Source organism: Centrocercus urophasianus, unplaced genomic scaffold (assembly GCF_019232065.1).
Source record: "Centrocercus urophasianus isolate 14NV4802_14NV808 unplaced genomic scaffold, USGS_Curo_1.0 seq_9, whole genome shotgun sequence".
In the NCBI taxonomy this organism is placed as follows: Eukaryota; Metazoa; Chordata; class Aves; order Galliformes; family Phasianidae; genus Centrocercus; species Centrocercus urophasianus.
Window position 1 is genome coordinate 33430398 of NW_024885532.1, and position 21758 is coordinate 33452155.

The window sequence follows — 21758 nt, forward strand, 5'->3', positions numbered from 1 at the left end:
ACACCTACTGTCACTATCATGACTGATCCCCCACAGCTACCCTAGAATTCATCTTCAGAACTGGCCACATAATCGTACACAACTCCTCCCTTCCTGCCCTGTAAATCACCGACACTAACACAATACTTATTTTTTCATCTGTCTGTGCAATGCTCATTGTAATCCATTGTATTTGAATAACACATTTCATAACAGAAAACCCTCCCCAAGCATACTGCCAGGTAGCCAGATGCTTGCATCAGCCTTTCTGGTAAATCGCATGTCAGTAGGGCATACAGTTTAAGAAAATATGTTTACAGTGAGCTGGTGGAGAGCATACATGGTACAGCTGTGAATTACTGCAGGTTTTGGATGAACAAAATATGATGTATGTTCAAATGGTGTTTACTTTTTCATTGTATCTTTGAAGCTGCTCACATAAAGCACTGGTTTCAGGCTGCTGTTTGAACAGCAGTGTATTTTGCACTATTGAGAACCAAATAGCATTTCACTCAGTGTAACTCCGGTGTGGGACCCAAGAAATACTGTAGTGAGTGAATGCAGTGACAGTAGTCTGAAGCAGGCAGCATTTTTCAGAGGACAGGCTGTGCAGCGCAGGCTGGCTTGCATGGATAACATGTATCTTTGCTGTCCTCTTGGCAATTACAGTCAGCCGTAGTAAAAAAAAATAGAAAATCAGCAATCTTAAAACTGTTCGGTTCAGGATCACAAAAACTGATTATGAATGTTTTGCAGGTCATTTGTAGGACTGAGGTTCACCCTTTAAGACAACAAAAGATTGCCTCCTCCAAGTGATCCACACATCAGCAGGATTGCTGCACCTTCTGTTGATGGGTTGGCTGTAACATCTGCTGTCTATTTGGTATCCGACTATCAGCATTTCTCTTGTCATAGGACTCCTTTCACTTGGTCTGAAAGTATTATGGCAGTCCTAGCACAGAATTAACCCGAGTTTCTCCCACTGAAAGACAAATGTGACAGCTATGTCATGTTCACAAGGGAGCAGGGTTGATTAATCAAACACCATTGTTTGTTAAGGTCAGTGCAATGACAGGTGCCAGAAAAAATATTTTTATAATTACGGTGTGGTAAACATTTCAAACCTATTGTATATTGCATCATTACCATAATACCTGCTTATGGTTAGTCACAACCCTTCTCTAGATGTTGCATCCTTTCCAAGGACTGAGTGCTTAATATGCAGTGTAAGGAGCTTCCATAATCTCTCCAGTATAAATGAACAAAACCAAAACATGCATTTGCCCATCCACACACAAGTGCAGGTAGAACAAACTGACTACTAAATCATTATAGCACTGTCATCTGATAGAAGAGTGAGACATTGCAACACGGATTTGTTAGGAGTAATTTATGTCTCTGCCATGATAAAAGCTTTTGTACATAGCAGTCAGATAGTTGTTAATGATTCATTGTTAAAGTGTGAAGATCTCCATATAGGATAACCTCTATCTATGCATTTGGGAGGAGCTGCAGATACTTGGGAAGATAGGCTTGGAAGTCAGTAAGATCCTTATCATTGGGAGAAATGGTATAACAAAAAAACAGTTTGAGACTTCCTTTGGGAAGGAGTACATGGTAGTGTTGTGAAACACTAAGCACTTGCAAGATTTTAGGATGGAAAACTGTTCTGAAGCAAAGAATAGTTTTGCAGAGAGCTGATGTTGTAGTAGGCCATCAGTGGAACATGAATCAGTAATGTTTCTGACTTGGAAAATATCATACTGGTATGCATTAAAGGTTTTCCAAAAATACAGTATTGAAATAATGATTCCACTCTTCTTTGGCACCTGCAGTTCCTTATCAGAAATGCAGAAACTTTGGAAATTCAGAAAATCAGAAACTTTGGAGCACGTTCTTATAAAAAAGTTTATCAACTGGAGAAATCAAGGAGTGAGGAATAATAGATGACCAAATTTAAAACATAGAGCCTAACAGGAATGCATGAAAGAGACAGGGCAGCCTGGAAAAGTTTGAAGAAAGATCTGCAGAACTCTCCAAATGCATAAAAGACTGTAGCAAGGAAGATGAAATTATTCTTCGTATCTGCTGGCAACAGGGTAAGAAATAAAGGGACTGTGCTGCAGTAAGATTTGGGCTAGTCATTTTCAAAACCATTCTGTGGATGATGAACTGTTCATCACTGAAGACTGCTAAATGGCAACTTAGTCCAAGATTTGCTGAGGGTGGTCTGGAGATAGAATTCTGCTACGAAACAGAGGGAGCTTCTAAAAAATCTGTGGGGAATGGGGGCCCATTTGAGTCAAGTAGTAGAGCTTCTTTTTCTGACCCAAAGATCACCTGCTAAATAAACTTATTTTTCATACAAATTCATGCCTGCATATTAGTGCAAGGTCCACCCAGTACAATCTCTATCAGCATGGCTCCTTTGTGCTTTCAGCAATCATAACATTGCATTCTTGCACTACAATAAATTCCACCTGACAAAAGCATACAATGTGGCACTATGAGTAGATATAATTGTAATTTGTATTAATGAAATTAGCAATGGATTATTTTTCTCCTCAGCAGAGTGAATAGAAAGCTCCTCCTGCCTCAGTTTTCTACCCCAACTTCCTCCCAGATGGCGAAAGACCAAAATCCAAACCTGTTTTAAGTCTTGTTGTCCAGTTGACCGTATGTAGGCGGATTTCCTGGCAGCCTGGTCTGCATTCAGGAGAAGATTCAGAGGAATAACATGTCATTTTGGGTTACGGGATTCCTTCAGTGCAAAAGCAAGCCATCAGGTGATTCAAATTTGCAGAGATATTTTTCCATATACAAACTTTGCTTGTTTTTCTAATTCAAATCAGGATATCTGTTGCTGTTCCTTTCTGTAGAAGGTATACAGTATTTGAGGTCTCGACAAACTCATGATGTATGTCAGTAAGGTATATTCCTGGTGAAACATATTTTATTTGCTTTTACCTCGAATACAGTGAAAAAGAACATCAAACAGGGAATTTCCTTGTTTGGAAGCTTTGGCTGTGGTTTGGCACTGAAAGTGTTCATAGAATCACAGAATCATACAATGGTTAGGGTTGAAAGGGACCTTTAAAATCATCCCTGCTACAGGCAGGGACGCCTCCCTCTAGATCAGGTTGCTCACAGCCTGATCCAGCCTGGCCTTGAATGCTTCCAGAGAGGGGGCATCCACAACCTCTCTTGGCAACCTTGTTCCAGTGTCTCAATACCCTCACAGGAAAGAATTTCTTCCTAATATCTAGTCTAAATCTACCCTCTTCCAGTTTAAAGCCACTTCCCCTGTACTGTCTCTACATGCCCTTATAAAAAGTCCCAGCTCTCTCAGCCTGTCCTCATAGAGGAGGTGCTCCAGCCCTCTGACCATCTTCATGGCCCTCCTCTGGACCCGCTCCAACAGCTCCGTGCCCTTCCTGTGTCAGGGGCCACAGAACTGAACGCAGTTCTCCAGATGGGGCACTGCTACTCCAGACTAGAAGAGAATAGTCACCTCCCTCGGCCTGCTGGTCACAACTCTCTTGATGCAACCCAGGATACGGCTGGCCTTCTGGGCTGTGAGAACACATTGCCAGCTCATGTTGAGTCCTTCATCAACTGACACCCCCAAATCCTTCTCTTCAGGGCTGCTCTCAAGCCATTCTTCACCCAACCTGTATCTGTACTTGGGATTGCCCAATCCCAGGTGCAGAACCTTCTACTTGACCTTGTTGAACTTCATGAAGCAGGTGTGGGCCATCTCTCAAGCCTATCCAGGTCTCTCTGGATGACATCCTTTTCCTAGGACATGTCAAGTGCACCACTCAGATTGGTGTCACCTGCAAACTTGCTGAGTGTGCACTCAATCTCACTGTCCATGTCTCCTACAAAGATGTTAAATAGCACTGGTCCCAGCACTGATCCCTGAGGAATGCTTCTCATCACTGATCTCTGCTTGGACAGTGAGCTGTTGACCACAACTCTCTGAGTGTGAACCTCCAGGCAATTCCTTGCTGTTCACTGTGTTCACTAGTAGCACTCGTTAAAGATATTAACACTGTTATTGCTTCCTGTTCATTCCTGTCCCATCTGTGTCTCTCTCCCTCCCCATCCAACAAGTGCCTTCACTACAGGGCCTTTACTGTGCCAGTATAGTTTTTTGCACAGCTGCAGTCAGCATTGGATTGAGGGGCTGTTTTAACTGCTATAAAAGCAAACATTTTGCTTTGCTGGATTGATTTTTAGTTGGTTCAATGCCTTGGTCTGACTTACAGGGAGAGTAAGTGAACAAATGTTTATGATTACATTACTGTGGGGCAGTAGGCCATGATGTAGGGCAAGAAGAGCTGTAGGGAGTGAGCAGAAGAACTGGAGGGAATGGCAACGTATTAAGTTGTATCTGCTGCTACATAAACTGCAATTTCAAATCACAGCTTCTGGCTGTATGTTCATAGGTGGCTGCTACCAGAAAGACAGAAGCCTTCCTGTCTTTCCCCTCTTTCATTTCTGTAGCTTCCTTTCTCTCTAGTAATTTCTATTAGCCACCTTCTCCCTTGCTGCAACACAGTCTTCTCTCAATAGCTGTATGAACAGTTTTAACTCACTAACTCAGCAGAGAACTCTTTGAACTCTTTTTTTTTTTTTTTTTCCAGCTCTGTTAGCTGGAATTGTGGCCCACATTAATATATGCCAAGTACTAATATTTCTGTCTTATCTCTTCACTTTTCTGCCAGTAGTGTGGAAAAAAGAAAAGCTGCCATAACCATGCCCCGTCCTTGGAGGTGTTCAAGGCCAGATTGGATGGGGCCCTGGGCAGCCTGGTTTAGCCTCCAAATGCAGTGGAGGTTGGTGGCCCTGCATGTGGCAGGGGGGTTGGAGATTCAGGATCCTTGAGGTCCCTTCCAACCCTGGCCATTCTGTGATTCTTTCTGTGATTCTGTATTAGGAGATTTCCCACAGATTTCTTTTGAGAGGAAGCCTGCTCCGTTGATTAAAATGCCAGCCTAGGATTTCACTGCCATATTCAGGTCTGCTCCAGATTATTTGTGTACTCTGGGATAATTCATTTGTGCCACTATTCTTACAGACTCACTAACTTTTCTTGCCACCAGTTATTTATTTGTTAATATTCTGCATTCTCTGATGTGCTTGTCTGTAGTATCTAACAGAGCAGAAAACTAGATACTAATTGGAATAGTTACTAGTAGTAACTATGTAATATGAAATTAAACTACTAATGCAGTTTTTATTACCGATTTATTAAATAGTTAATTTCGATTCATAGCGTAGAAAACAAGGAAGGAAGAAAAGGCTTTAGCGCTCGCTTGAACAGCTGCCTCCTGGTAGTAGCCTTTCTCAGCATTTAAATATCTCTAGTGCCATCTTCCGCAGCATAGCGGCATGTCAAGCAAAGTTCTCACCATTCGCATACCATGCAGGGTTGTTGCCCCAACAACCTGAACTGAAGGCATTCGTAGCAACTTTTGAGGCTGTGTGAACACAGTTACAGCAGGGTCAAGCTATGTAGCACTTTGATGTGGCTTGTTTATAAGTAAAGATGTGCACTGCAGATCAGAGTTGCTTCCATTGGCTGCATTTGGAGGCACCAATATGGGATGAGTGATTGTCCTCTGTACTGCAAAACAGATGCGTATAGTAGAAGTAGCACAGGGTAAAACTGCTTTTCATCAGCATTCATCTGCAGATCTCTTTCTTTTTTATAGGGCAGCAGCTCAGGTTCAGCCTAAGATTAATATATATCTTCTTAATTTATGAGATCTTTTCACCTTTTATAGACCCTAGTATGTCTAGGGGCGAAAAACACAACTTTTACTCTTTTCCTCTTGTATTCGGCTTCAGATCCTCATCTTCTAGTACACAGCTAACAAATAGCCTGTCATACCTCCTCAGCATGCTTTCATCTTTGGGTTTTCACCAGTACTTAATTGGCCTTTCACTTTTAAAGCTGCACCTTTTAGGTTTACTCGGGGCATTTTGCCTCTCTGCCTCTGAATTTTTCTACAGACATCCCAGAGATTTGCTTCTGTCCCAGAGAGGAATTCTTGGAAAGGAATTTATTAGTGGATGGATGCAGTCCTGTTGTGGGCAGCAACTGCATCAGATTATCCCTATTTGAAGATATATTGGATTCTATCTTCAAAACCTTCTGTGTCAGTGCTGAAAGGCTCCTCTAGAACCTCACTGCTCTTCTAATCAAGAGTGTTTTTCTAACAAAAGAGTTTTAAGGCTAGTCTACACAGCAAGTGGGAAATACTTCTTAAAATCATCACGATACTGGAAAAGCACTATTGTGGGTTGTGTTGTGGAAACCCAGTGTTTCATGAAGTTAAACCTCTTGGACAGATGATTCTAACTGATATCTTTCTCTTCTTCTTCCTAGGATCAAGTCTTTCAGCTGAGGAGCTTCACTGAGTGAAGGAAGTTGCAGTGCTGTGAGTGACATGGGCTGCTGGGATTCCCTCCTTTGCTCGCATGCCCCACTGCTCCATGATCCACACTGCAATGCTACTTCCCTTACAGTCATGGCAGCACTGTGTTTTGTGTATATCACTCATCTCTGCTGATAGTCATTTGTCCTTGTGCCACTACTACTCTTAGGTCAGCAGAGATCTTTCTAGTGTTTCCAGATGAAAGATTAAGAGGGAGGAACCAAGCATTGCAAAGATCTGGATCCTCTGTTTCCATTTGCCACTAGTCCCCTGCTACACATGGCTATTCAGGGTCTCAAATCTTTTTCTTGAATAGAATCAAAGAATCGTGGAATTGTTTGAGTTGGAAGGGACCTTTAAAAGCCACCTAGTCCAACTCCTCTGCACTGAACAAGGACACCTGTAGCTCCATCAGGTTGCGCAGATCCCAATCCAGCCTGACCTTGAGTGTCTCCAGTGACGGGGCATCCCCCACATCTCCAGGAAACCTGTCAAAAAGCTTCATTATCCTTATCATAAAAAACCTTTTTGCCTCTACATCTCTCCTCTTTCAGTTTGAAACAATTTCCCCTTGTCCTATGACAGCAGATGAGTGTGTTCTCTTCTTTCTTATAGTCCCACTTTAGATACTGGAAGGCCACTATCAGGTGTCCCCAGAGCCTTCTCTCCTCTGGACTGAAGTTTTTTGTTATGACCTTGTGTAGTTGAGTTTTCAGCTCTCTGACTGTAGAGTGGCTACCAACTGAAACTTACATGTAAATGCCAATAAAGACATTCTGCCTAATGTTTTCTTTTCTCAGGATAATAGTCAAGAACATACAAAAGCTGAACCAAAATGTAGAGATGGTAATGTTTTTGAGCACCAATGCTGAAAATACCAAAAACCACCTGCAAATTATTTGGACTGTTCCGAGCATTGCTGCAATAAATCAAGTTCTTCAAATGTCATGTGCACGGCAGCACGACAGATATTCTTGTCTGAGAAAAAACACTTCTTAAAATATTGCTCATAATGTCTTCTATTCCTAACATAGACTCAATCAAGGGTATAGATTCTCAGTCAGGGGTACAGGCTCTCATTTCAGTGGTGCCCAGCAACAGGACGAGGGGCAACGGGCAAAAACTGGGGCAGTTCCGTACAAACACAAGGAAGAGCTTCTTTACTGTGAGAGTGAGGGAGCACTGGAACAGGCTGCCCTGAGGGGCTGAGGAGTCTCCTTCTATGGGGACACTCAAGAACCACCTGGGCACATTCCTTTGTGACCTGCTACAGGGATCCTACTTTAGCAGGGGTTGGACTGGAGGATCTCTGGAAGTTGCCTTCCGATCCCTATGACTGTGATTCTGTGAAAACCTGGACTCTAGTCATTTGTAGAACGTGAGGGGCCTCTTGAAATAATGCAAAGGACTGTGATGTATTGCTGCTTCCTTTCTACCTATGGAATGATCTGGCCTGATGTGAGAGCGTTAACTGCAGCCGGTGAAGCACAACTTGAGGTGCTGGCAGCCCTGTGGGGCTCCAGGGTCTGAGGAAAAGAAAAACAAACTCCTTTGTGCAAATGCCCGATTTAAGAAGTATCTGACACCGCACGGAAGGCAGCGCAGATTCCCCCCTGCAAGGTCTGCGGGCAGTAAAAGAGCTGCGTAAGAGCCCCTCACGGCATCCAATCTCCTCCGGCCGCTGCACGCGGGTACGCGAGGCCGCCACTGGGCGGCGCTGCTCCGCCCCCCCAGGGCCGCGTGCCCGGCGCCCGCCGAAGAGCCGTGCCGGAGGGGCGCCGTGGGCTGCCGCCGGCCCGAGCGCAGCCGGGCTGCAGGCAGGGCGCGGCCGCCCCTCCGGGCACCCGCAGCCTCCGACGCCTCCCGAGCGAAGTTTTGCGGGCTTGTTTTCCCCAGAGTTAAACGAGCTATGAGCGAACGCTGTCCGGACTCACCCGAACGAGCTGAGCTTTTGCTACTCCCAATAGCACTCACTGCTCCCGCAACGCGTAAGTAGAGCGCAGCGGGCGGGTGCCCCGCTCTGGGGACGGAGCGGCCATCTCAGCCTCTAAGCCGTGCCCCGTGCTGACGGAGGCATCGCTGGCAGGGCGATCTGTCCCCGCGCTCACCGGCGGGACGGAGCCCGGCGCGGCGAGAAGCGCCCGAACCTCCAGCAGCACCTCGGGAATGCAGCGGAGGGAGGCGCCGGGTGCTCCGAGATGGTCACGGCTCCTGCCCGCCCCACTGTGCGTGTGTAGGGGATGGCATTCCTTCCCCAAGGAATTCACATTTGAGCACTGATGCGCATTTCGAGCCAGTTTCAGGCTAGGAGTCGAATGAACTCCCAATACAAAGCAGAGACGGATTTGCTTCCAGCCTTATAAGAGGCGCCTCGCGGGAGGACAGCGCGGACCGAGTGACCCAAGGCGCCTCTGACTTTCTCAGGGTGAGCTCCGTGCCTGCCTGATCGTGGGCTGCTGCCCCAGCCAAGGGAGAGCAGCACGCTGACCTCCGCCAGGCCGCGCGGGGAATGAGCTTCTGCCTCGCTCCTTGGTTCGAGAGGTACCAAAAACGTGCCAGTTCCTCCCGTGTTCACTCAGGACTCAAAGGGGATGGAAAGTGTTTGAAATGAGTGAACGTTCCTTGGAATTCTTTGAAAATTTGATGAGGCAAACGTTTGCCAGTGTTTGCAGAATTTAAAGTTGTCTTTTTTTTTTTTTTTTTTCCTGTAGTAAAAATTTAAAAAAAAAAAAAAAAAAAAAAAAGAAAGAAAGAAAGAAAGAAAGAAAGAAGGTATCAGAAAGATATTTGAATCCATTCCTGACTTGCTGAGGAAATCACATTAGTACAAGATGTTATTAGGAGTCCTGCACGTGAGTTAGTTGTGTAAGAATCTGGCACAGATGTGAACAAGGAATTGAACTGAGTAGGCAAAGCTGCTTGAGTTTCCCTTTAAAGGAATTTTAAAGGGAGAAGGAAAAATCTCTCTGGAGCATTTCAGAATTAAACAAGGAAAACAAACTTTCTTGATTTTTGATAGTGCAGAAAAGTTTTTTAAGAAGTTTGAAGAGGATGTCTGGCACTGCCTCCCCTGCAGTTACCGTAACTTGTGTGAAGTGCCCTCTCATTTCAACCTGTCTATTGGGTGCCTGCTGCTCTATAGTGGAAAAGGGTCTTGAATCTTTAAACTGGCAGCTAAGCTCCTCTTTCCCTTGTAACTCTGGGGCGGGGGGTGGGACGCTCCTTACTGTGCAGTTTTTGGATCCGTGTGGCTGATGCTGTGTGGACACTTGACAGATCTGTCTCATTCACGCTCCACTCACTCGCGATGTAGGCACTGTCCCCTTCATGCTCGACGGCCATTCCTAGTGCCCCGGTAGCTCCATACTCTCCTCACCTTTCAGTGTTTTATTGGTAAGTCACTGTCTTTTGATTCCAAAGTAGAGCTCTAAGGTGGCATTTGAGTATGCTGGGAAAGGAAATGGGTTACTTTTTGTTCCTGTTTTTCTCCTGTGAGCAATGAATCAGAGCAGAGGTTTGCTATGCCAGGGAACAGAGCAGTTCTGCAGGTGGAGTGTCTCTCCTGGGTCAGCTCCTTGTGCTTTTCCTTCACTCGAGCCAAACTGTCACTGAAGTCAAGAGGTTTTTTAAGGGAAAGGCTCCATTATGTTTAAGACAGGGGATTCATTTCTCACAAGTGTAATGGAGGTGATTGTAGATGCCTCTGAAAGTGTTACACGGAGCATGGAGAAAGGTGTTTTTCAAACCTTCATTAAAAATGAGTTTATAAGGCCAATAATGAAACCTCAGCTGTTATTTCACATCTGTATGTGTACAAGACCAAATGCCATTAGGTTTCACTGAAAATTACAGCAGCTCATTCTCTCCCTTCACATTTTCCAGACATGGTCCACTGCAAGCTTTGTGCAAGGTGACATCTTTTCCTTTACTATAATTTGCTATAAAAGATAATTTACTGTAAAAACAAGGAAATATTGCAAGTTATGTTTTCTCTTTTAGCAGCATTTTTTTTTCTCATACTGGTTTGTGAAGTGTACATGATTTTGGATATAAAAACAAATTCCAAGATATTATAGACTATCAGAAGAAATGAAACGTGGACTGAATTTAAGAAACGGAACCGTGTTCTAGCAGAGATGCATTAGTCTCAAAATAATTGCTAAAGGCATTTTTCTAGATTTGACAGCTTATTATTTATCATGAAAACATAAGTAGAGCAGGTATCACAGTATGGAAATATATGTAACACAGCTATGGAATCATTTATACATCATTTATATATATATATGTATTGCATGCATGTGTATATATACATACACAAGCATATGTAAGAGTAAAATCAGAAGTAATTAAAATGCCATATTTCATAAATAGATACTTTAGATGATGAACCTCTTCTGTGGCAGGATCAGAAATACAAGTAGAAATAATAACTGGCACGTTTATAGATGCCAGGTTATCTGTCTTCTGTAGATGGATACATTTGACATCACAGCTTTGAAAATATATTCTCTCTCTTGCTCATTCTCTTTATCACACACGAACGCACACAGCATCCACAAAGCCAATTTTACTTATACTGAGCTTGTTAGCTAATGGTAGAATATTAATTCTGACGCGTAATTCCGTTCCATTTTTAATGAATTGCCTCTTTTTCACTATTTGTCTTAATGGGGACAAGATGTAGCGGAGGTTTGTTAGGGTAGCATGGTCAGGTTGTGGTTGGACTTAATGATCTTTAAGGTTTTTTTTTCCACCTGAGCAGTTCTATGATTCTATGATTTTCAAGTGACACAACCAATATATATAACTGCCAGTTGTTATGAAATGATCCCAAGTTAGGTAACTTGCTTTGCATAGCACTGAATCAGCGTGCATTATCATTCCTTGCAAGTAGTTTTTCTTGAATTTCATTTTTTTATCTGTATTTTTTCCAACTACGAAAAGAAAAAGAGCTCTCCCTTTGCAAACAGTATGTGAGACTAGAGTTAAACAATTTCCTGTCTCTGTATTTGAAAGCACAATCAGCAGTGCTGGAAGTAGTCCTGTTCAAGTGAAGTTTAGCACTGCAGAGCTAGCCTGGAAGTGTTCTCAGCTGAACTAGTGCCTGTTTGAATATGATGCAGGTATTTTGTTGTTGGACCTAATGGTGATAGCTCAAATAAAACTCTGTGAGCTTTGTGAGCCCTTGGGTTAAGTCTGATGTCATTTAATCATTTTTTATATCAGAGCACTCCTTTAAAGTGTCTGTTATTTTCATATGAGTTGCACTGGCTTTAAGAGTTGCTCGCTGGAGAATATATTGACACTGAAAGAAGATAAAAGACTTGGATCTCTGCAATCTCTCCAGCCACTGGAGATAAGCATCTTTTTATTTTATTTAAGAAGGCTCCCCAAGAACATTACGACAGAGCTGAACTGAGCGTATCTTCAACTGCTTTGGAGTAAAAAAGGAATTCCATAATATCAAAGGCAACATTATTGCAGGATATCAAAGATCTATTCTGTTGTGGATAGGGTTTTTGTTGAACTAACTTTGTTGGGATAAGAAGTGTTTCAGCACTCTAGGATTTCCAAAAATGTTGCTTTTTGTGTGGAAATACACTGTTGTGCATTTACAGGTATCTGACTTCCTCATAGTAAAATTAAATTGCACAAAAAATAACTAAATGACTGTCGTTACCTTAACTAACAGCTCGAAAGAAGTTCAGTGCTGACTTTGGAAATGTTCCCTTTTGAATTTCAGTGACACTGTTGTTGGAAATCACAATAAGTTAAATACCAATAATAGTGACTTCTGCACGTAATGATGAACTCCTCTTCTTGGGAACTGTAGCACACAGGTACTTAAACAAAAAAAGTGTATGCAAGTGAAAAGAGTGAAGTGTCATTTGATTGCGCTAATAAAAGTATGTTGAGATTTTTAAAGAAAATAAAGGCATAATCTTTTCTGATAGTGATTTTATTTATTTACTTATTTGCATCTAGATTATTGTATTTGAACTATAAATATTAAACATTTCTGAAAGTGCCAAAAGTAAAGTGTATTTGTGTTTGTTAGGTGAACAAAATGTACTTCTTACATGGATTTCACTCAGAAACAGCCAGAAGTGATATCAGCAGTTTATAGCTTGTTTCTCAACTGAAAATAGCTAGCAAGAATCGTACTCAAAAAATACAGTCTTGTATTTCAAGCCTTTCCAAATGATAATTACATCGAGTTCGTCCTTCATTTCTTTGTGCGTAGCTGCTGAAGTGCCCTGAGCTGCTGTTTTTTAAATAATTTTATTGGTGTTTCAGTAGATGTGGCTCAGTAACCACAAACGACAGGACAGGGGAACAACAGTATAGAAACCTTTAAACCATTCCTCTTCATATTTATCATTTTCCCCAATATTTCTAATTATTCAGTAATTCTCTCTTTCTAAACATGGGTAGACTTGGAGAGCATGCTTGTTGATGTGCACATTCCAGAATTAAACTGCAAATGTTACAGATTCTGAATCAGGATTTTTGTGTTTGTACAGCATTAAAATGGCAGAGACTTGAGACATTATTGGCCTCTTGAGTGCTGTAATAATTAAGTCCTGATGGCAAATAAGTGACTTTGTATCACGCCACGATAAAGGTGCAGTCATATTATAATTAGAATATTCTGATTAATTGAACTAATTTCCACCTGATCTTTCCTAAAAATAGACAAGAGCATTTAGAGGCACTTCAGGTGAAATTTAACTCTGAATCTGTCTTGCTGGCCACTCTGTACAGACATTTACAGCTGCACTGGCTGGTGGAGGCACTAAACATCCTGCTTCTGCGTTCCCCACAGCCCATGGCTGCATGGGACCTGAGGTTAGCTCTGAAGGCAGTGCTTCCCATTTATTTCCATGGAAATGACAGCAGATACGTAGAGCACAGCAACAGTACTTGATAGAGCATATTCTCAGCTACAATAAACTATTTTTCAGCATAGTCAGCACCATGAGCTAGGCATTTTCACCAGCAGTGAACCAAAAGCCTTCATGCCACACTGGGAAAAATCTGCATGGCTGTTGCTGCTGCTGCTGAAATGCAGCACCCACTGCCTCACTGTGCTCACATCCACTGTTTGGTTTTCGTACACATTCAGCAAGCATTGATGAATGTCAGTGGGTGCCATTTTTTCCACATGGGGGAATTCTGTTCCACACCCTTCCTTCATATGCGGCTTCCATGCCAGATGCCGTTCTGTCAGACAGCCTCTCTGCTGCCATCTGTCATACAGCAACAATATGTAATGGAAAACTGGTGGGAAGGTTCAGCCTCTACTGCCATCCCACCAACATCTGCCTCTCATGTTATGAGCCAAAAAAGTGAAATAGAATGCATTACTTTTGAAGCAGCCCAAAGTAATTTGGAACATATCTGTGCAATATTCTGCAAAAGGGAGTACATTTAAATGTCAGGTATGGGGGAACAAGCTGTAACAAGCTGTTCTGCTTCAGTGTTGTATAATAACAATATTTTTTAACATCGCTCTAATGTTCTTATTGCAGGTTAGAAATCTGAAACAATGGGTGACTGGAGTTTTCTGGGGAGGCTGCTAGAGAACGCGCAGGAGCACTCCACGGTGATTGGCAAGGTTTGGCTGACAGTACTGTTCATCTTCAGGATACTGGTGCTGGGGGCTGCCGCTGAGGAAGTCTGGGGAGACGAGCAGTCAGACTTTACGTGCAACACTCAGCAACCTGGTTGCGAAAATGTTTGCTATGACAAAGCCTTCCCCATTTCTCATATCCGCTTCTGGGTGCTGCAGATCATTTTTGTCTCCACTCCAACCCTCATCTACCTGGGCCACGTGCTGCACATTGTACGCATGGAGGAGAAGAGGAAAGAAAAAGAAGAGCTGAAAAAGAGGGGAAGTGTCAAAGAGAACAACTATCCAGGAGCAGCAGCATCTGGTGGTGGTAGTAGAGGAGGCAATAATTTCAAGGACCCTCCTATGAAAATGGGAAAGGAGAAGCTTCCGATCCGTGATGAGCGTGGTAGAATCCGTATGGGAGGTGCTCTGCTCCGTACCTACATCTTCAACATCATTTTCAAGACGCTGTTTGAGGTAGGCTTCATTGTGGGCCAGTACTTCCTTTATGGCTTTGAACTAAAGCCAGTCTACCAGTGCAGCCGTCCGCCTTGCCCACACACTGTGGACTGCTTCATCTCACGGCCCACTGAGAAGACAATCTTCATCATCTTCATGTTGGTGGTGGCCTCTGTCTCCCTGCTGCTGAACATGCTTGAGATATATCACTTGGGGTGGAAGAAGCTGAAGCAGGGCATGACAAGCCAGTACAGCCTTGAGATGCCTGTTACAACGCTGACACCGGTCATGGTAACAGGAGAATCCAAACCAGTTTCCCTGCCACCACCAGCACCGCCAGTGGTGGTAACGACCACTGCACCTGCTCCTGTTCTGCCTGACACGCGTGCTGTCACACCGCTGCTGGCTCCGGTGACCATGGCACCCTACTATGCTGCAGCTGCTCCTAGGGCACGGCCCCCCTCCAACACTGCCTCCATGGCAAGCTACCCTGTAGCTCCACCAGTTCCGGAGAACAGGCACCGTGCTGTCACCCCTACGCCTGTCTCCACTCCTGTCACCATCCCAACTCCCATCCCCACACCCACACCAGCTGTCATCAACTACTTCAACAGCAAAAGCAATGCCCTGGCAGCCGAGCAGAATTGGGTCAATATGGCAGCTGAGCAGCAAGGCAAGGCACCCTCCAGCTCAGCGGGTTCCTCCACCCCTAGCAGCGTCCGGCATCCTCTTCCAGAGCAGGAAGAGCCCCTGGAGCAGCTTCTCCCACCCCCAGCTGGGCCACCCATCTCCACAGCCAACAGTGGCAGCAGCACCAGCTTGAGCGGGGCAAGTGGAAGCAAGTGGGATGTGGAAGGCGAGGAGGAGCTGGCGGAGGAACGGCCCATCTCAGCCACCTGCACCACCGTGGAGATGCATGAGCCACCGCTGCTTGTAGACACACGGCGTTTGAGCAGGGCCAGTAAGTCGAGCAGCAGCAGAGCCAGGTCAGATGACTTGGCCGTGTAGTGCAATCACCGCTGTGCAGCGGAGCAGGTGGCTGAAGGCAGAGTGGGCAGGGGACCTTCCCCAGAGAGGCCAGGCCTGGCACGGGTGGGAAGGCCTGGGTTTCAACTTTGATGCTTGCTGTTTTTGCACTCTGTGAGTTGTAGTGGGGAAAAATAGCAACGTTTTCTAATAGGTCAGGGGTGGCCAAAGCGCAGCCCGTAGGCCAGGGGACCAATCCTGCTCTCTTTAATGTCCATGGCAGATCTCCCAAGGGCAGCCACGGTGGAGGCCTGCAGAGGTAACAGGTGGTGATGGTAGCAGGTCAAGTGCCCTGAGGCTGACTTTCATTTGAGCAAAATGTTCCTATCCCTACTGCCCACGTGCCTGCCATCATCTCCTTCATGCCCTTGTCTTCACTTCCAGCCTTTTCACATAAGCTCTGTGTGAGCAGATGCTATGACTTATTTTCTTCCTTTTAAATCCCGTGTAGCCCAATGGCAAACATCAGGATGGCACGCTGCCTGTTGGCACCTGTCATCTCTCTGGACCAACTTGCCATATTAAAGACCAAGGCCACTGCAGTCTCTTCCATATAACGCAACTTAAGGAAGCCTTTGTGTTCATGGCAAATTGCCAACGTGGTCCTCTTGGCTGGGCAAAATTTAGGTAACCCCTGTAGTAGATTTTATCATTTTGAGGTTCATCTTTCTATTTTTTTTTTCCTTTTTATTTTTTAACTCTTGACCTGTTAAGAAGTGTTCGGTTTGACCTTCTATCCAGTGTTTGCCAACAATGATCACATCATGTTTTGAAGCCCACATATATATTTGAGCATGCTTGATTATAATTTTAGATGACTTCTGAAATTGCTTAGAAGAGGACAGGAATGTAAACCATACACCTCAGAAATGATTACACAGAACAATTTCTCTTCAGAAAGCAAGGATTATGGTTTCAGTACATTGTGGCCCTATATGTTGCCCATGGATAATCAATAGGATGAAGTAGAGCTCTGCATTTTAGACTATTAGTTACCAGCTTAAGTTTGTTGGAAGAAAGCTATTTAGAAGTAAACTTGAGTGCATATTTTTAAGTATTTGAACATTTCTAGAGTAATTTTGATCTGTAGATTTAAAGTTAATTGACTGTGTACTTACTCATTTTAGTTTGATTTTTGATCTTACAAGAAAATGTAAGGGGAAGGAATCTTAACTAATGGTGACGAAGACCCAAACCAACATTTCCTGTTATGATCTACCCTGTCCCTTAACAGAAATCTGTAGTGTCTGAGAAGTCTGTAAAAACAGATTTAGACAATGTTATGTTGCAGAAAAGGTGGCTAAAATATCTGGGCAACATGCTGATGGGTCTGTATTGACCCCACTGAAGTCACTTGCAGAATTTCCATTCATTTTAACAAGGAGCAAGGTTTGGCGATGGAACTTGCAGGCCGTATTCAGTCAGAACTAAAATTCACATGGAGTTTTGGGGCCAGAACGAGTATAGATTTGGGGCCTTCTATAAAGACTTTAAAATCCTGCTTTTGAAAATTGTGAACTTCTCTTAAAAATGAGTGGAGGAAACTACTGGGTATTTTTTTCTAAGGTGCAGCTTTCTTTTTAACTGGCTTAATCCTTCATTTCATTGTAACAAATGCTCTTACAGAAATTAGTCAGAATTTTGAATTCCTGAGCAGGCTTGTGAGAGTTTGGGTACAAAGAAATGCAGGATTAGGTTCAACTTCTGTTCTAAGCAAAATCCAAAATAAATGAAGCATAGAGTCAGTCTTTTTGCTCCTGTAAATTGGAAGTACTGTAATTGGAGAAGAACAACCAAACACACTGGGATAACCCTTCACATGTTGGAAGTATTTGGCCTGGCAGTGCAACCCTTACTCAGGCAAAGCAGGGTCATCCTGTAGCAAACAGCTAAGTTGCCAGTTACTTTGCTGTTAAATGTTTTCTGGAATGTGTTTATTTTATTCAACAGTTAAAATGTTCCCACCACTCAAGCTTGAAGTGGTCTGCTTTTGAATAGACACAAGGATTTTCTCTTGGTCAGAGATGCTGTTCTGCAGCCCCTGGGCATGCTGTCTCATGACTTCATTGACCAGCTTGTAGTAAACCAGGTGAGAAGTCTTTTTTGATGCCACTGATCTCGAGGCAGACACTTCATTGAGAGTCAATATACAGTGGTACAGTAAAGACATCTACTGTTAGTGTTCAGCTTGAAGCATTCACTCTTGGATTTTCTGTTATAAGCCATAAAAACCCTTTCTATAAGAAAGCCGAAAGTTGAATCCCACTTCCTATTGTATCCATGCAACTGTGCTGAACTTAATGAAAGTTGATGAAATTGCCTCACTGTAAAACAAAAGGCAGAGTTTAGCACTCAAAAACTATGGACTCATTAGTAGAGGTTTGTAGTAGAGGTTTTTTTGAGTTGAGGTAAGTGTCAAATAATTAGACTGCTGAAATAATGAAATATGCATCTCTGCATATTAGTACATCAAAATTCATTGGCTGGATTTTCCTTTCTTTCGTACTTCTGGAGAATGAAGTCAAAGTCCTTCTGGAGTGTATTTCCAGACCACCTGGGAAATGTGTTTTTTTTGTTGTTTTTTTCTTTAATATTGAGGCCCGAGAGCAAAACTGACTTTCTGTTGATGGAGCCCTGTATCTTGCAGTCCTTAACTTAGTGCAGCCCCTACAGAGTGAGTCCTGCAGTACTGCATCCATACTGTATATAAAATGAGAGCAGAGATATTTTTAACTTAGGATCAACTGATACCTTCTGAATTAACATGTGGTTAGACCTGCAGAGAGCTCAGGTGCTTTTGTGGAATATGTGGTATTTTCAGGCAGAGTAATTACTGGAAAGATGTAAAAGATCTTTTTTTCTTTTTTTTTTTTTTCTTTCTTTTTTTTTTTTTTTTTTTTTCCCCTGTAAGGTTCAGGGGGAGAAATGTAACTCTTATACAACCCGAAGAGAAATTTGACAGCAGCCTCCACATCAAAGCAGAGCTTGTCTGAGAAAGCAAATCTACAACTTAAAGGTTGTGCTTTTAAAATCAGCTTGTTTAATTTCCACCAAATATTTCTACAGTCTTAAGCTTCTTGGTTAGCTACAATTCATTTAGAGTCCACTAATTGTTCCTTCTTTGAAGCCCAGGTAATGGGTTGAGCAGAGCTCCCCTTCAGTGCTTACCACTCCTTTTAGTTGTTGTGTCACATCTGAGATCAGATTTGTTGAAAAAAGTCTCATTAATGAGAATTTTAATTAATCTTTACTTATGAATTTTCACTGAATTCACATACATGGTAAAGAAGAAGGACGAAGCTCTTGGTCGAATGCAGTGTTAACATAGGACTGTAGCTCTTAATTTGGAACTAATGGAAAACTTAGGATAAGATCTAATTCTTTGCACTTTGCTTTCCCAAATAAGAATTACAGATAGAAAATATTTAGTGTCTAATAAGACATCTTCAGAACGTAACTATTGGCTGGTGTATCAAAAGGTGAGTTGTTACAGTGATTTAAGGTATTTGCCCTATTTGGTATTAAAAGCAGGTTAATTACCCTCCTTCCATAGTTCTAGGAAAAACGTACAGACACCAACTAACTCACAGAACAGACTGTCAGTACTATCTGATAATTTTCAAGTTGTTTACTCTCATACATTAATTAACTCCAAAGAAGGAGCTGATAGCAAATAATACTTTGATTTAGCTTGGTCATGCAGGAGTTTGAAAACAAAATCCTGAAAGATTGTATTCACACCCATAAACCAGTTATTGCAGAAGTGGAACAGAATCATGCCTGATATTAAGAAAAGTGAAAAAAAAAGTAACCACTAATTTTTACTCTTTAAATAGAATCACTGTGGGAAGATTGTTTTGCCTTAAACATAAACATAGTTAAAAAAATAAAGGTTAAGTCAACTATGAAAAAGAAGAAAAGCAACAACAACAACAAATACTTTTTGGACAAGTTACAGGTGTGTGATGAGCTGCTCTTTTTCCAGTAAGACATCTCACTGTTACTAACTGACCCTGCTTTGAGCAACAGGGTTGGAGTAGATGGCTTGCAGAAGTGCCTTCCAACCACAGTGATTACATGGAACATATTCACCAAATTGCTGGTTGCAGAAGTACATTTTTTCACAACAGTTTTACAAAGATGTAAGAAAAACCTATCTGTACTGTACATAAATGCATGGCTTCTTTGCTGTGGGCACAGATGTTCTGTTTTCTGCCACTGAGCTTTTTTAATTAGTGCAGCTGTGAGTTAATAGAAAAGAAAGTCAAGTACAATTTAAAACCACACATTTCTTCCCTTTGTGTTTTGATTAAATGAAAACAGCCCACCTGAACTTCCCTTTATTGAAGTGGTATATTTTTGTCTATGAAAATCCATCTACTGTTTTTTCATAGATAAGAAGGTACTGCTTGAATTTGTTGATCCAGGCTGCCATTGAAAAAATGTTAACTTCTTGAAAATAGACAGCATGACTGAGAAAGCAGATGAACTGTGTTCTATTCCAGCCTAATTCAGAAACCAGTGGTGTGCAAAGTGGTGCCGGGGGTTGATTTGGCTTGGCATATCTGTCATTTGTGAAGGTGCATGGAGCTAATTAAGTGTCTGACGTTTTGCAGCTCTTGAGATTATTGCCGAGTATGAACACCTAACTAAGTGTATGATCTGTAGAATAGCTAAAGCAAGCTTTAAAATTCAGATCAGTACTTAGATCCTCATTCAGTGGCTCATGGGGCTGCCTCAGCTGATGCAGGTTGTTGCATCTCATTGAGCTCCTGTGAGTGGTAGCAGTCTGCAAGAGCAGAGCATTGAGCCCCCAGGTCCTTTATAATTTTTTCAGTACATACAGTAACATTGTGGATTTGAACAGGCTGGCTTTTTTTCTTTTTTTTCTTTTTATTTTTCCTCCCAAATATTTTTGTTTCATTTACTTTGATTTTTTCTTGTGAGAAGTGTGCTCTTGTAATTTTAATTTTCTGAAGTTTACATTCAGTTTTTGATTTCAGATTGCACATTTGGATGAAATTGTTTTCTGAGTTTACATTTGTGCAAGAATTAAAAGAATGACTCTAGCAATATGCTGAACCTAAAAGAGTTTGTCCTACTCTAGCACAGAAGCTCTTCAGACATAAGGCAATACCATTAAATAAAATGAAACCCGATCACTGACCTACCATAACAGTTTTGTCTGCATATTTAAACTATGGGAACTGGTTATATAGGGAGAACGCTATGGAAAAATACACTTCATCACAAACAATTATTACCAATCAATTTAGGGATCACTATTACTTATATGCCTTTTCGTTTGTGTAGAAGTTCAATGACAGAAATCAGGTGTGGTGTATGTGTTTTAAGAGCAAAATTTACAGCTTGGTTGGAAATTCCAAACAAAATACTTGTTGAGAAACACTGCACTGTTTAAGATATTACCAAAAAGATGAATGTTTTGTTTTCTAGCCAACAATACGGTTCTGAGCCTGCAAATACAATTTCATATGTCATTTCTACTTGTGCAGATAAGACCAGTAAATGTAATGGGACTATTTGCATAAGCAAAAAACACTGACATGAAAAAAATAAATTGCAGATTTGCATTTTAAGTTTGTTGCAAGATGCCAATCAGATTCCAGAAGCTTCAGTCCTTGAAGAGTTATGCAAGAAATGTGAACATGCTCTAACATGGAGAATATACTTCTATTCCCATTTACACCATATCTCACAGTTAAAAGGTTGTAGAGCACCAGAAAGCTTACTCACTGCTTTCTTGTTGCTTACCGGATGTTTGTCATCTACACGACAGAACCAGACAACAAACATGATGAATTTTCTGGACCATCATGGACTTACAATAACAATAAAAGCAGCAAACAATTAGAAGTGCTGTCTTCCAAGAAGTGCCTTGTGTATTAAATTCTGTAAGAAACAAGTTGATGTAGATGTTTATTTACCTCAAATGTTTACAAAATCGTGACTAAATAAACTTTTTGTACCACAGTGTTGTCTCTTTTAGATTGAATTTTCATGCCTCTGTAGATGGTCTTTCAAAATACAGGAGTGACCGAACAGTTAAGCAAAGTCAGTTAGCTCTCTCCCTTTATTCACTTGCTCTGCTGCTTCCCTTCTTCATATGAAGTGCGTGCCGAAGTGAAGCTGTTGGAAAACTGGATGTTGAGACCCTTCTCCACACAGAACTCTCCCGGCTTTAAAGGAAGCTCACAGTCCAGAAGACA

At 42.3% G+C, this 21758-nt stretch overlaps 1 protein-coding gene across 5 annotated transcripts; it reads left to right on the top strand.

Moving 5' to 3' along the window:
• Positions 1-8271: 8271 nt before the first annotated feature.
• Positions 8272-21509, top strand: GJA3 (gap junction protein alpha 3). Of its 5 annotated transcripts, XM_042839242.1 has the most exons (3): positions 9640-9818; positions 12172-12268; positions 13961-21509. In XM_042839242.1, the coding sequence occupies exon 3, from the start codon at positions 13978-13980 to the stop codon at positions 15508-15510; it is 1533 nt and encodes a 510-aa protein (XP_042695176.1). In that variant the 5' UTR covers positions 9640-9818; positions 12172-12268; positions 13961-13977; the 3' UTR covers positions 15511-21509. The 5 variants fall into 5 exon arrangements, with proteins under 5 accessions (XP_042695174.1, XP_042695175.1, XP_042695176.1 ...); XM_042839240.1 differs by lacking the exons at positions 9640-9818; positions 12172-12268 and adding an exon at positions 8272-8413; XM_042839241.1 differs by lacking the exons at positions 9640-9818; positions 12172-12268 and adding an exon at positions 8655-8850.
• Positions 21510-21758: the final 249 nt, after the last annotated feature.